Raw genomic sequence first — 15,657 nt, 5'->3', positions numbered from 1 at the left:
TCAGCGTGTATATTACCCTAATTTGTAAATTATTTTCAGTTTGGCCTCCTTCAAATTAAAATTTGCTCAGCACCAGCAGCCTTTGGCTGAGCTGCCTCCACTTGAGCAATCAGTGGAACAAGTACAAACCCCAAAGCACTGGATTTCTGGCACTCGGCGGCTAAGGGCACTTTAGTTGTCTACATTTTTTGGGGAATAAAAGCCCTGAAGAAATTTTCTAAGGCTAATTAAGATCCCAGACAACAAAAGCACAGACAGGTTTTACAAGCACATTAGTTATACAAGCAGCAGTATTTGAGTTTGAGAGGTTTAAACTGTGTCACTGACGACTGGCCAAATCCCAGTTTGGGATTGCCAGAAGACACAAAAACCACTTTCCATGATGAAGCAAACCCCCAAAGCAGACAAAACATTCCAAAGGCAGACGAACTTTCTGATAGCCTATCATTTTGTCACTTTACACAGAAGAAGAAGAGGAGCTTTGACATTCCTTTTGGCCATCCAGCTCTACCTCCTAACTCACAAACAGCTGCCAACATGGTTCTTACTGTCTGTGAAGTGGAAGTTGGCTGGTGACAGGCTTAGTCTCTTAGAAGAGACATCCCGTATCTGTCTTCATTTCTGAAATAATACATATCATTTTGTACTTGTTCTGGCATTGAACTGTAACAAACCAAACCATCAAAACCCTCTGTCTGCTCTAGCTCTGGTTCCAGACACACACCCTGGCCCTTGCTTACTCAAAGAGGGCCAGAGAGCTTTCAGGTTAAAACAGAAAACTCAATTTACCCCGTCATTACATAAGGGCAATTTAGGGTGACTTGTCTTGGGAAAGGCTACACATACTCTGATTTTCATAAGCTTGCAAAAAAAAAAAATTGGACTCGTGAAGCAACTGACAGATAAATTAAAAGCTCGGAGATTCCACAATGGTGTACTAGAAAAAAAAAAAAAAGAAAAAATAATTCAAGTTATGAAAAGTCTTGGCCTATTTGAACTGCCACCAGAAAGTGGGCTGGGTAAGATCTGAGCTCAGCAGCAGACAAATATTTTCAGAGTGCAAATGAGGAAAGCAATTCATGGAATTTTACATACAGTTCTTTATTACACAAATAAAAAACCAGGGGAACAGCTTCAAAGGTGTACTTCAAGACATCTTCAAAAACAACAAAAAATCCCTCTACAATACTGGGCACAAACTACAGGACAGCAGCCAAACCATGTGAACTTGACTGGCTCATCCCGGCATTAGTGAGGGCATGGGGGAAGTAAGGAATTGCAGAACAGCAAGAGAACAAAAAAAAACACTTTTAACCAGAAAAGGAACCAGAAACTAAGACAAACACAAACTTTACGTACATAGATGGCTGTTGCACAAGAAGAAAATAATGCTCTGTGGCCTGAGGGACATGCGAAAAACAAGATTCACTTCTTCTGTAAATTTTAAGAAATAAGTTTAATAAAAGATAAGACGATTAGGAGATAAAAAAAGCAAAGTACGGTCGGTTGGGTAACTTGGCACTCAGCCAAGTCCACAATCTGCTATTTTAGAGACTTTCTTTAAATACCCTTTCTATTGTATTAATTTGTTGAATATTCATATTTTTCCATAAACTAGTTTCCATATTCCAGGGACTGTTTTGCAGGGCCCCTCCTTGGGTCTGCCTTTTTAGAGCTGCGTGTTTCTGGGCTGTGTCTTCATTATCACCTCCAGCTCAGGCCTTGGTCCACGCTTTCTTCAGATGGGAGATGCTGATAGTTGGTGTATCAATAGCAGAGTCTTCTTTACGTGTTCACTGGATGTTATCCCGGCCAAACAGACGGTTTAAGCAATTACTATATCACTACCACCACTATGTCTAATTTTCTTTACTAACAGCAGAAATAAAAACTTATATCCTTACCACAAAGTTATTAATCATATAGCACACACCTTGCAAAAAGCCAACTTTATAATAGGCATTTATAACAAGGCACAATGACAGCATGACACACACGTGGCAGGAAATTTGCTGACAGCAAGGACAGGGAAGCACCAAAACACAGACTGGAACCTTCTGCTCTACAGCCCCTTGTGGCAACAGTGGCAGAGCTGGGGCAGGGGAACAAACCCAAGCATGTCCTTCATCCTTGCCTTATAACTCTAAAAAAAGTAAACTTTTGTGCTGCCAAGGGTTTTGGTGATTTACCTTTCGGGCCTCTGAAAGGTGTCCAGTCAAGTGTTTACCCTGTGGTTTCTCTCAGGTATTTCCCTCCTTGCCCATGGGGTTACCTAAGCCCAGCTTTCAGAAAGGTCCAACTTCCTCGGCAACACCTTTCTGCATTTTTTTATCTTCTTCCAAATGTGCGGAAAACCACTCTGCCAAAGGCCAGTGTCCACAAAGGAGACAGGGAAGCTCTGCAGAAATCAATTCTGTTTGAATGCATGGAAAGCTCACCGTGCCCGCTGCCTGGGGGGTCTCTGGAGGTTTTGGGGGATGCAGCCTCCTCTTACTCCCGGTGCCCTCCTCCTTTCCCCACTGGCTGCACTCCTGGGCAGGCACAACCTTCCCAGCCAGCCTGGACCACATTCCCAACACGTTCCCTCCGACACGCTCCCCACATTCCCCACCCCTCCTGTATCCAGTTATAGGGGCTGTTCCTGCACTCTGCCATTCCCTTTCCTCCAGATCTTCTCCCTGGCTGTTTCCTCCTGGTTGGCCGGGCATTTGGAAAGGCACAGGCGACCCTCCTCTGTCCCTAGGGATAACAATGTCACTGCCACGTTACACCTTGCAACAAGGAGGCTTTTCCAAATGGAGCTCAGTCTCACTTCACCTGCAGCTGACACATTGTTCTGGGGTGACTTTATGATGTTTGTGTCCCCATTCGTCTCTTTAGCCCAGAAGTAAATTCTGCACCTTTCCAGACTGGTTCTGAGAGCAAAGAGGGGGAAAAAAGCAGCACGGGGCTTGTTTGCAGAAACTGCACTCACTCCTCCACCTTCTGCTCCTAGACAGTCAGCGACAGAGAGCTCTCCTTTACTTTTTTAGTCAGTTTTTGCTAGCTGAGGCAGAAATGTTTCCTGAACGTTTTTTGGTTTTGGTTTTTTTTTTCTTTTTCTGCGAACTGTTTAAATCCAGAAAAACACCCGGATCTCAGGGCTGCACCCACCGGGGTCCAGGATGGCATTTTCCAGCACCAAAGGGACTGATAGGAGACTGGATGAGCTGGGTTAAAACCCATGGCAAGGATTTTCTTCTCAGTTTTGCCACCTCTCTTCAGAGCGACAAGAGGTTTTATTGTTTATTGTTACTCATTTTTTGAAATGCTTGTGAACACTGCTTATTGAATAAACAGCTTTTTCCACTTTTCTCGAAGGAATTTTTTTCCCCAAACCAGTTAGGGGAGGGGCCACTTAAATTTACTTTCTACAGGAACCCCATTCGGAGGTTTCCTCACAAAATTTGCCCTAAACCAGGACACGCGTTTTTCTGTCTCACCTAAAGGAAGGAAGGGGAAATGTTGTCACCTCACCCACCACATTGTGTCACTGCCATGAACTAAGGTGCCTTCCAAATCCCAAAGGATTTTTTACCACTTCACAGTAACAACATGTGACTGTATTTAACCCCCATGCTCAGCAAAGGGAACATTTTGCACTGTGTAATTAATTTGGTTTAGTTCAGCTAAGAAAAATCCAAGTTTCTATGAGATTTGCTCTTTTTGAAGACTCAGAGTGTTTTCATTGCACATTAACGTATTTTTTTAATGCAAAACATGTTTTAATATAATCAGCCAGACGATACAAAGTTTTGTAACAGTAAAAACAGATCTGAATGTACAGATCTATTTTACAAGATTGCAAAGCCAAACACTGAGACCAGGCTTGAAAACAGCATCTCTTGTCATACAATCAAAATATTGTACACACAGAACACAGCTCGATGCTTCTCAAGTTCACCAGCACAACACCCAGTTTGTCAAACCTTCAGATTTAGAACTTTTTTTTTCAAGCTGCACGTGAAAAACACAAATTCACCCATAATGGTAAGTGCTTCCATTCTACAGACATCTTGCTGAAAGGCAAAAATTGCCAAATGCCATGTTTTGGAGAGTGATATGAGAGTGCAAGGCAACCTAATATATATATATAAATCACACTTTAAACTTTGGCCAAGACTTATACCAATTAAGCAGATTTCTATAGGTATCTCCCCTCAAATATTCCAACTTAGCTGTTCAGTACATACAGAACTTTATTTCCAAGTATGCCAAGACTGGAAAGTCTTTCAAAAATCATTCTGTATTTTCTACAGAGCCGTTATAATTTAAAGACACAGCTATGCTTTAATAGTCAAGTCCTCTCAGACAAAAGGAAGGAGAGATGCTTGCTTCAAGAGCAGCCCTTCATCACGCACATTCCAACACACCCCCTCGGCCCAGGCGGCAGCCGGAGGGTAAAAGAGGCGTGTTTTCAGAAGGACAGGATGGTCTTGTGAATGATTTCGATGCACTCTCGGATTTCATCCTCCTTGATGACGAGAGGCGGGGCCAGGCGGATGATGTCGCCGTGCGTGGGCTTGGCCAGCAGCCCGTTGTCGCGGAGCCGCAGACACACCTTCCAGGCATCGTAGTCTGCAACGGGAGGGAGGGAGGACATCAGACAGGACACTGAGGACACTCCCAGAGGTGACACACCTGCAGCACGCGGTGCTGTCTGCCAGCTGGCAGGGAGGTGGTGCTGGGGGTTCACAAAAGGGACAGGTCACTCTGAGCAGCTCTCTGGAATTGCACAGTGACACTGCTCCAGAGGTGCCCTTCACCTCAGCACACAGAGAGCTGCTCCTTCCCAGCTCTGTCTGGCACTCAGTTAGACTTGAGAATAAATTTTAAAAAGGAGGCCATGTGAAGTGGAAGTAAGGGAACATGTGGACAGGACTTCAGAAAAGGTAATGTTTGTGTAACCTGGATTTCAGCCCATCATCGTGGAAAATGACATCACCTTCCTGCAGCACTTCATCCTTTGAGCAAGTACCTTGATATTCAGATTTCTAATATAATTCAAGGCGTTACTCCCTAGAAGCTTGTTCTCCATCATTAACCTTTTTCTTCTTTCTACCCTCCTGTATTCACTGTACTCTTCTAACTCTTCTGAAAACAAGTAATCTGGCAGGAACTGGTGTTCCAGATGTGGACAGTTTTCTTCCAAAGAGGAGAGATAAAGGTATTTATTTGCTGGGAGACAGATTCACCATCAGATTTGAACATTATCAAATCATAAAAGAGTTCAAATAATTTAAAAACAATTGTTCGGCCTTTCTTAGTTAAAAAAAAATAATGGCACACAGTAACTTAAATAAATTTTCAGTTGATACTACAGTACTATAGCCATGTTCTGAACACAAACATCTTGTCTACATGCCATCCCCTACCTAAAATGTAAGTTGAAAATAACTTCCTGCTGTGTTTGTGCAGCTGATTTTATTTCCTCACCTTTGGTTTCCCGAATTACGATTGCATTTAAGAGCCCTTTTCCTCTTACAGCAGTTACAATATTAGATGGAGTCTTCATGAGCTCACTTCTTAGCAGATTACCCATTATTTCTGCATTTTTGGCCAGATTTTCCTCTTCAATCACCTGAAGAGAAGACAGATCCCCAGTCAGCTGAAGGGCACTGCATTTGTTTTATGTACCATGGGAAAGGATGGATAATGACACTGATCCTGCTGAGACACAAAAGCTGTTGCAGCCACAGTGTCCCTGCACAGGCTGCAGGTCCCAGCAGGTTGGTACTGAGCCTTCACTCATTCATGTCTACAAGAAACAAGAACGGCTCTGAAATTTTATTCTAAATTAACTGCTCTTTGTTTGCTGTTATTTGCAAGTAAACAGTAAACCTCTGAAGGCTCTTAATCTGTCCAAGTCTTAGTACTGGGTAGTGATGAGGTTTTCTGTGTGATTTGTGTCAATGTAATCAATTTAGCAATCACAAAACAGTTGAATTGCACCTTCTGGACAGGACACTGTAGTTTCTGTTTGAGATCCTGTTCTCAAGCTCACAGAGCAGCAGCTTCTGCTGATATAGTGAAAAAAGCCAATTTTAAAATGTCTTCATGAAATTAATGAAGATATTTGACCAAATTTACATAATTGCCTTGAAATTTCCCCATGATAAATCTTATTTTGATATTTAAAGCTTTAAGATCATAAGAACACAGAAATTAGGACATATTCCAATAAAAAAATAAACATTTGTTTTAGGAGCTACAGATAACCACTACCAATTTTCAGTTCTTATTTAAAGCTAGATTTCTACCTATAGCATGAAAAATAATACCATTTATTTAAGCAAAGATCATGAGACCCTTTTAAATTTCAGATTCCAGATCTCTGTGCCCACACACAAACCTCCAGTGCTGCCATTGCCACACGGCAAGCTAATGGATTTCCTCCATATGTGGATCCATGTTCCCCAGGTTTAATGGTCAGCATAATTTCATCATCACACAGCACTGCTGAGACCTAAAATGGGAAGGGCAGGAAATTCACATATTTAGGAAAGGAACCTTTAAAATCTCTGAGGCAAATTTTCCCTCAGAGCTCAGGAAATTTTCAGCCTGTGGTGATAAATTACATTTACATTCCCAGCTAGATCTGACAATCCCATAATTAATCCCTTAAATACACTTAGCTATAGTGGCAACACAACTTGCAATCACAGCTGAGGGAAATTTCTCCAAACTGAATATTATTTCAAGAGTTTAAGCTTCAATACTTGGTTTAACAACTCAGAAATCCTGTCAGTTGGCCAAAATAGTTCAAGGCATTGTAATTTCCAGCCTAATCAGCAGGAATTTAAGTCACTCCAAGAGGATAAAATCAGCCATGCAGGCATGCCAGACAAATGAAATAATGCCAGTTGTTCAGCTATAAAGGTAGTATTAGGTATTCCATTATTTTGTTATGTCTCCCTCAAGTTGGATTGTCTGGTCATAAATCATAATTAGCCTTGCAAACAACAATTTCCAAGTACAACAAACATCAGATTTATTGCTCTTCCAACTGGCAGATTTTCAGTGTTGATGACTAAGGAAAAAAATATTATTCAACAAATGCTTGAGTAATTTGGTGTTACTTCAAATTATTGGTATTTCTTTGGTACTCACAGGGTATAAGCCACCAGAAAGGGCCTTTCCAAGAAGAATTATATCAGGTCTCACATTTTCATGATCAACAGCCAGCATTTTCCCTGTTCTGGCTAAACCAGTTTGTATTTCATCAGCAATAAACAGAACCTTTAAAGAGAAGAAAAATCCAAACAGAACAGGGAATTACTTTTACTCTCATTCTTAACCCAATTCCAACAATACAATTTTTGAGGTATCCCAGCAATAATGAAGACAACATTATTAATAATACATCAATGTCTTCCTTTGAAGATATGAAAAGAATTATGAGTAGCACTTCCAAATTAGAAATCTGAATTCTGTTGGAACAGAGACCACTGATTCTTAAATCAGAAGTCACTGATAACCATTTTACTCAGTGTTCATTCTGTGACCTGTTATTGTTACTGATTCTTGGTAGCAATTATGCACATCAGCAACAAAGATTCTGGATAGCCATGGTAATTGAAAACTTACAATGTGGAACAGAAATTAGAAATTAAACTAATGTAAAATAAATCCAGTTGAAGAATATTAATTAGAAACTTAAATCAGTGACAATAGTAGGAAATAGTGAAAAATGTGCACTTCTAAGAAGTACTTTTTAGTGAGATACTACCAGGAAACACAAGAGGTATCCCTGCATTATTCCAGTGAAAGAAAAAGAAATTATTAAATAGCATATGAAGTTCTACAGCTTGCATAGAAGGGTGGTTACCTTACACCAGCAAACACAGTGTATAGTGTTAAGTGTTCAGTGTTTAATGTGACAGTGAATTCTCACATTGTGTTTTGTGCAGAGGTCCCTCACTCCTGTGAGATAGCCTTTGTCAGGAACAATCACACCTGCTTCCCCCTGGATTGGCTCCACCATGAAAGCTGCCACGTTGGGGTCTTGAAGGGCCCGCTGCAACATTGGGCACAGGGAGAGGAGAGACAAAAAGAACAAGCTTTTACTCAGGACAAGCAACAGAAAATACATGTAACAGAACCTGACTGTAGCCCTGGTGTTCCTCCTCAAAGGATGAGAACAGCTTTCCTGTCAGGCAGCTCTCTGTGAGTGCCACTCCAGTTCCGACACTGTGTCACCACTGGCGGTGTAAAACCAGCTGCTGTGCTTGCTTGGGAAGGTACAAAGCTTGCAGACTGCAAACCCAGACAAGCAGTTTATCAGATCAGTTCATAAATCACCTCAGAAATATCCTCAGTTTTGTATTACCCCATACAACACAAACAATTGCTCAACTCTTCCCTTAAAAAAGACGAATGGAGCCCCTCCAGAACATTTTACCTTAATCCAAAGTCCACAGGTACATTCCTGCACTATCAAGTTCAAGAAGCTTTAGAAGTCCACAAGGCACAGGAGATCTAATGATTCCCAGCATGAATTTACTACAGCTTTTCTCAGCATTTCCCCAGGAGCAGAATGAATTCAGTCTAATGAAGGCATTAGATACTTGCAGGCTTTCACCATGGGCAGCCCGGTGGAGGTTCAAACCTGAACAAGCTTTTCCACACTGCAGCTACAACCCACTGAGAGACCTCTGTGTCCCCTAACCCAGCTCCAAGGAGAAAACCAGCTCTGTTCCTATAATCCCTTAACCTCCAAAGCCCACTCACTTGTATGAAGCAGACCCAACAGGAACAGAGGTTTTTACTCACAGAAATGGTACATAATCAAGGTCACCCCTCCCCAACAGCTTTAACAGCTGTTGACAAGATTAATTTCAGAGAACACTGGGAAATACTGGGAATCACTGGCATTTCAGGAGCTTGTGAAAGTGCAACAGCAGCCTGGCATGGTTTTAAGGATGCTGTGAAGCTGGAAACAAATATTTGCAACTGCAGTGAATTCTAGTGATAGAATCACAGGGTGGTTTAGGTGGGAAGGGACCTTAAAGCTCATCCCATCCCACTTCTTGCCATGGGCAGGGACATTCCCACTAGACCAGGTGGCTGGGAAATCAAACAGATCATGTGGTTTTCCTTTCACATCCTAAAACATAACTGAAAATCAAAGCCAAAGCAGAATTTACCCACATTTCCTATAAATAATTATAACACATTCCTTACATATATCTACTTAGGGATATCCTCATGTCAAAGCACAGGTTTCTAAGTATAAACTTCTGATTTTCCTTGCTATTTACCAAAGACACATTGCAAAATGACTTCATACAAGAGAACAAAATCTGTCAAATACCTCAAGAGCTGGTAGATCATTGTATGGGATGAGTTCAAATCCTGGCATGAAGGGTCCAAAGCCATCATAGCTGGATGGGTCAGTAGAACTGGAGATGGCAGACATTGTCCTGCCCCAGAAGTTGCCAGCTGGGAAAATAAAAGGGGGAAATTGATACAAATTCAAGATCCAGAACACTTTAAAGGACATCACACTTTCCACTTGGTGATGCATTTTTAGGGTTATCTAACAAGATATTAACATCCTCCACCTAATTGTTACTATTTTGTGTTAATGCCATACATACACTCTGTTGCTATATCAAAAGCACATATCAAAAACCAAAAGAAAATTATGCTCTAAAATCTGACAACTGTACAAAATCATTTCCTTAAGTTTTTTTAGTAGTCTGGAACACTGAAGATAACTCCAATAACATCTTTTTATTGAAAATGTTCAGCTTTAATGCAATTATTACTTATAAAATATAGGGGGTGGGGGAAATAAACCCCTTTAATAATTTAAATCCTAAAAATAAAGCTGTCAGTAAGCCCAAATCAGAAAATGTATTTCTGAGCATTTCAAAGTTCCAGAAGAACCTATTTACATATCTAAAAATATTGTGATTTGCACTATTTTATTCAGAAACAGCAGTTAAAATGTCCAGGAGCAAACATGTCCATCACCAATACAATCATGTCCTCATTTTAATATTCAGTTAAAACAAGAGGCTCTCATTAATCAATAATAAGGTGCTAATAAGACTAAGGAAGATTAAGGGTTCAGTGCCTTCAGAGCTCACTATCCAGCAGAGAGTCTGTGTCAAATTCTTTTTAAACTGATGTTCAAAATCATTTCTTAGCTCTCCAAAAGAGCTTTTTTCTGCCAAAATGGGGAGCACATCCCCTTTATCAAAACGAGAAAACACTTACTAAAATTTGCCAGAAGAGCAAAATTAAATATATAGAGAAAAGAAAAAAGGAGAAATATTTGTTCAAAGAATTCCCAGAAGACATGAAAAAAGGAGAAAAAAAATCTCGCTTCTTTTCCAGAAACCATAAAGCAAAATTCAAGTATGCACTGCAATTTATAAATGCTGCCTAATGACATTTATGGCTACTATATGTACCAAAAGTTAAAAATAGTATTTGCAGCTACAATAAAAAAGAAGTCAGTATTTAAATAGTAAACTTTATTCTGGAAGGTCTTCTAAAATACAGAACCATTAAACAAAATCAGTATTGACAAAATTGCTTTTATCTGCAGCCAAAGAATACTAAATATAAGATTTGTTGTTGTTGTTGTTGTTGTTGTATATGGGTTTTTAAATTCTTTTGTTTAAAAAAATCAGAAATCTCTTCAGGGCCTGGTACCTTCTCCCTGTTACAGAGCCAAGCAGGGCAGGCAGGTAAAGAAGGAAATATCCCAACAGAGAATCAGGGGTTTCATTATGTATTTTAGCAATGTTGCTTTTACTTTCATTATAGGATCAAGGCTCCAGTGTGGCTTTACTGGGTTAATGCCAGTTTCTGGAAGACCTGGAGAATGCAAGACAAAAGCCCTGGTAGGTGAAGCCAAGAGGGCAGATTAACAATCTGTTGTGCAATCTGTGAGAGGTGTGACACCAATCTGAGGAATTAATCCATAAGAAAAGTTATGTAGGAACAACAACTGAGGAATAAAAAATACTGCATTTTAAGTGATCAGAAGAGCATGGAGGACTGGATGTGCTTTCCCTGTGACTTCAGGCTGCCTCCCAGTAAACCCATCCTCAACTCCCAACACTTCACATACCTGCAAAAATGATTTTAGCTTTGTATTTTGGAATTCCTTTCACAGTGTAGGCCCATTTCCGAGCCAGTTTACAGGCAGTTTCTCCAGCTTCCACTCCTAAAACATAAAGCAGCACCATTATCAGTCTTCCCCATGGAACAGGCCATCAGTGCAGCAGAAAATGTTACACAACCCTTGAATCTCAGAGAGAAGAACTAAAATGGAAACAAAATATTTCTTTACCTGTGTTCATGGGAAGAACTTTGTTATAATTGAACATTTTGGTGACCAGCTCCTCATATTCCCCAAGGACGTCGTTGTAGAACGCCCTGGATGTCAGGGTCAGTTTTTCAGACTGAGCTTTCAGAGCATCCACGATTTTTGGGTGACAGTGGCCTTGGTTGACTGCACTGTAAGCACTCAGAAAGTCAAAATACTTTCTACCTTCAACATCCCACACGTAAACACCTGGGAAAATAAAGCTGTGGTAAGTACACAAAATAAAAGAAGACACAAAACAAAACAAAAAGAGGGTTTCTCAAACGTAATTAAAGACCAGAGTAAATTTAAATTAAGTGATAATACATGAACAGCCCACAAGGACTTAGACAGGGTTCCAATGCACCTTTTCATGTTCACATTAACGTTAAACCTCTCCACGCAAGGTAACAGAAGAAATTAAGTTGCTTGAAAATTTTCTTGCTGAGTTATTCTGGAAATTATCAACACTTTAAATCATTTTAGAGAGAACACCATAATTTTTTCAGGTGCCCTTATGCATAATGATCCAGCTCTCTAATCAACAATTCGCTGGCTTTATTTCATCAATGATCTCAATCCCACCCCCCCAAAAAAAAAACCCCAAAGATTCAGAAATCAATCAGGTCTAAACCATTCTGCCATGATCTCATTCACCTACACAGACACACCCCACCCACAACCACTAGGAAAAACCTGAATAAAATAACCTTTTCCTCTTTCCAGAGCAACAGGCAGCGGGTGATAGTTGTGGGCACCATATTTGGCCTCACGTTCAAAGATGAAATCAGAGGAGGGAGGCCCCTGGATGGTTTTTTTAGGAGCAACTGAGGTGGCAGAGCTCAGTGAGGAGTGGAGGCCTCGGCAGAGAACAGCAAGGCTCTGGGAGCGGGTTAGCTTGGAAAGCATGATGGCCTTCAGGAATTCTGAGACAGATCTGGAGGGGAAAAAAAAAGAAAAAAGTTAATAATTAGCACTAAGAATACCTCAGAAGAAATGTCTGACACGACTGAAGTGGTTTTACTCCCAAGATTACAGGTTCCTCAACTATTTTGCAATTCAGCCAAGAAAGTTTATATGAAGGATAAATTAACGTGGGATTAACATCAAACAAGTGATTTTTTCTATTCTCTACACTTACAGAAACAGAAAGAGAACTAAACAGTGTGACTCAGCAAGTCTAGGAACTAGTTACATCAATTTTCCTGTAAGTGTTCCTTTTTTCACTGTGCCTCAAATTCTGATTTATTCATATAAACTACAGTAAGAAAGTTAAGTTCATTCAATTTCTTGTTCGACTGAAATGCCCATTTTCTACCAGGTTGTCATCAGACAAATCATGTCACAAACTTCCATGATATTGGCTGTCCCTGGAAATGTCCAAGGCCAGGTTGGACACTGGGACTTGGAGCAACCTGGGACAGTGGGAGGTGTCCCTGCCCATGGCAGGGGGTGGCACTGGATGAGCTTTAAGGTCCCTTCCAACCCAAACAGCTCTGGGATTCTGTGATCCAAAAAAATTAATGGAAAGTAAGAGTGTGTCAGTTATTCATGATCATTAGAGCACTCTGGATTTTCCCAACAATTTCCTCTGAATACATAACCTTGTATTTTCACCACTTAGGGATAACCTGAGGGTAGCATTTCATGAGGCAAATGCACTTTGATCTCTTCTCCATGCTTGCACCTCAGTCAATATAAAGATGCTTCCCAGAAAAGAGGACATGAGTTGGCACTTGGAAAGCTGTTTGAGGAAGCTCCTCCCACAGCAGGGAACAGAAGAGAGCCAAGAGTTCCCAAAGCTCAGGTTTCTGGTCTCACAGAACATCACACTTACAGACTGGCAAAAGGATTAAACCCCAAAGGACGATCACAGATCACAACAAGTGCTCTGCTTATCAAATGCAGCCTCCCTGTAACAAACTCCACAGCAAAGTGAAGAGCTGAGCAGCCTAGGCACTGCTGCACCAGGAGCAGACTGCAAAACCTACCCAAAATGCAGGTATTAAATACTAACAGGAGGATGCAAGGATGGCTGACACAAGGGTGCTGTTGTTTCAGGCTGCTTGCAGAAGACAGAAGTTTTAAGTCATGGATTTATTCGTAATTTATTTTGGAAAAAATCCACACCCTTAATGTGTTGCCTTGAACAAAAAGGCATTTCTTTCAGCAGACTCCTCAGGTATTACTTTGCTGCTCCTCACTCCTAACCCAAGCCAAGATTATTTTTTTTCTCCATCCACCAAAATCCAAGTGTTCAGGAAGAGTCAGTATTCTCCACTCCAGCAAGAGATGAATGCTGCACAACTCCGGGCATGTTTCCAGCTGTTAAAGATTAGCCCTTTGTGTTAATACTTTTGAAGATTGTTACTCAAGGATTTTGCAAACGAAAAAGACAAATACTTCTCTGTGCAAGAAAAAAAAAAAAATTTGATGACTCAAAATTTCAACCTGCTCAACCCCTGAAATGTAATTGGTCTGTGACATCCTGGCCCCTGGCAGACCTCCATGGCAGAGCAGCTAATCCTATCACAAGTATTTTGGAGATTTTCCAGACATTGCTGAAATGAAAGGTACAAAGAAGTTAAACTCTTATCTGCCCCGTATCAGAGGTACCTCTCTGCATGAAAGATCACAGATCCCCAGTTTGAGGTTCTTGTTTTACTTCCTGCATATTGGAAAATATTAATCAGATTTTTTTAAAGGGGCTTTTTTTCCTCCATGAAGGGAATTGCCCTGAAAACTGTGCTAGTGAGGCCACATCACTTTAGCCAAGGTTTGGAAAGTTACATGGAGAAGAGCTGAGAATTACAGATTAATCTGGAGTTAAAAGGAGGGGAGAAATTTGAGGTTGATGATCAGCAACACAAGGTGAACAGAAGTTTCAGGAAAGAGGAGAGGTATAATAAGGAAAAAACCCGTGCAAACAAAATGAAATAAACTCACTACCAACTGTGAGAATTATGATCGTGCACTGTAGCAGGCAGTACAGGAATCATTACACCAACTGGAAGAGGTCTTGCATCAGAAGAAAAACCACTCAAAGCACAGCTATAAAACACTTGAACGGCTTTGCTCAACTGTTGAGCAAGATCATTTAGACACCAGCCTGCAGATTGCACAGGTAAATTGAATGGTTGTATGTACCTGACACTGAAAAACACCCCAAGGTAAGTGGGGGGTGTTGTTGAACACATGAAAACACTCAGGTTCATGTTGATAGAGTAGAGAGGAATCGGTGCAGCCTCTACCAGCTGAATCAAAGGGGTGAATGCTCAAGGGGACAAGCAGGGGGGACATCAGTGTGGACGTGCCAAGCCACCTCTGCAGACCAGCACCACAGCAGGAACAGCTCAGGATTAGACTGGCAGACAAGAATTGCAGGATCACAGAGGCTGGAAAAGATCTCTGAGATCACCGAGTCCAACCTTGTGCCCAATCCCCACCTTGTCCCCAGCCCAGAGCACTGAGTGCCACATCCAGTCCTTCCTTAGACACCTCCAGGGATGGGAACTCCACCGCTGCTCTGGGCAGCCCCTTCAATGTCAAACCACTCTTTCAGTGAAGAATTTCCTCCTGATGTCCAACCTGAACCTCCTCTGGCACAGATTGAGCCCGTTCCCTCTCCTCCTGTCACTTGTTACCTGGGAGAAGAGCCGGATCCCTACCTGGCTACAGTCCCCTTCCAGGGAGTTCTAGAAAGGGTTAAGGTGATAAGGTCCCCTCTGAGCCTTCTTTTCTCCAGAAGGAAATAAATAAAAAAATAAAAAAAAAAAATTAAAAAAAGGAAAAGCAATAAACCCAGCGGTGAAACACCAACCAGATCCTCGCCATCTTCCCGCCAAGGCCACGGCCAAAGACACTTCAGAAACAAGGATGTGGCATCGCCGAGCGGGGCTGACACAGGCACAGAGGAGGGGACGGGCTGTCGCCTCCCCCACTTCCCGCACAGCGACATCGCTCCCGGGGCCTTGCCGACTGGGCCGGCTGCGGCGGGACAGAACCGGGGCACGGTGGTCCGGAGAGGGGCAGGAATGGCCCCCGAGGGCCGGACGGGCCGTACCTGGTGCCGCTGGTGCTGCTGGAGCTGCCGGAGCTGCTGGAACTGCTGGAGGTGCCGGAGGTGCTGCCGGTGCCGGGGCCCGCGGATAAGAGGCGGATGCGGCCGCGGGCCACTGTCACCGCTCCTCGCCCCGCCCCTCTGGGGTGACGTCACCAAATCGCAGCGGCCGATTGGCTATCGGGGCTGATTGGCAGCCACCGCCCACGCGCTGCGGCACCTCCCCTTGGCGCGG

The 15,657-nt window shown here is 42.1% G+C and overlaps 1 protein-coding gene across 1 annotated transcript; it reads right to left on the bottom strand.

Moving 5' to 3' along the window:
• Window positions 1-3,742: 3,742 nt before the first annotated feature.
• Window positions 3,743-15,558, bottom strand: OAT (ornithine aminotransferase). Its single transcript, XM_066323439.1, has 10 exons — window positions 15,426-15,558; window positions 12,073-12,299; window positions 11,348-11,572; window positions 11,126-11,221; window positions 9,353-9,480; window positions 7,934-8,056; window positions 7,150-7,278; window positions 6,392-6,505; window positions 5,476-5,620; window positions 3,743-4,617 (listed from the first exon to the last, which is right to left on the bottom strand). Exons 2-10 carry the CDS (start codon window positions 12,269-12,271, stop codon window positions 4,457-4,459), a joined length of 1,320 nt encoding a protein of 439 aa, XP_066179536.1. The 5' UTR covers window positions 12,272-12,299; window positions 15,426-15,558; the 3' UTR covers window positions 3,743-4,456.
• Window positions 15,559-15,657: the final 99 nt, after the last annotated feature.

Source organism: Sylvia atricapilla, chromosome 8 (genome assembly GCF_009819655.1).
Source record: "Sylvia atricapilla isolate bSylAtr1 chromosome 8, bSylAtr1.pri, whole genome shotgun sequence".
NCBI lineage: Eukaryota > Metazoa > Chordata > Aves > Passeriformes > Sylviidae > Sylvia > Sylvia atricapilla.
This window is presented reverse-complemented; position numbering and strand designations above follow the sequence as displayed.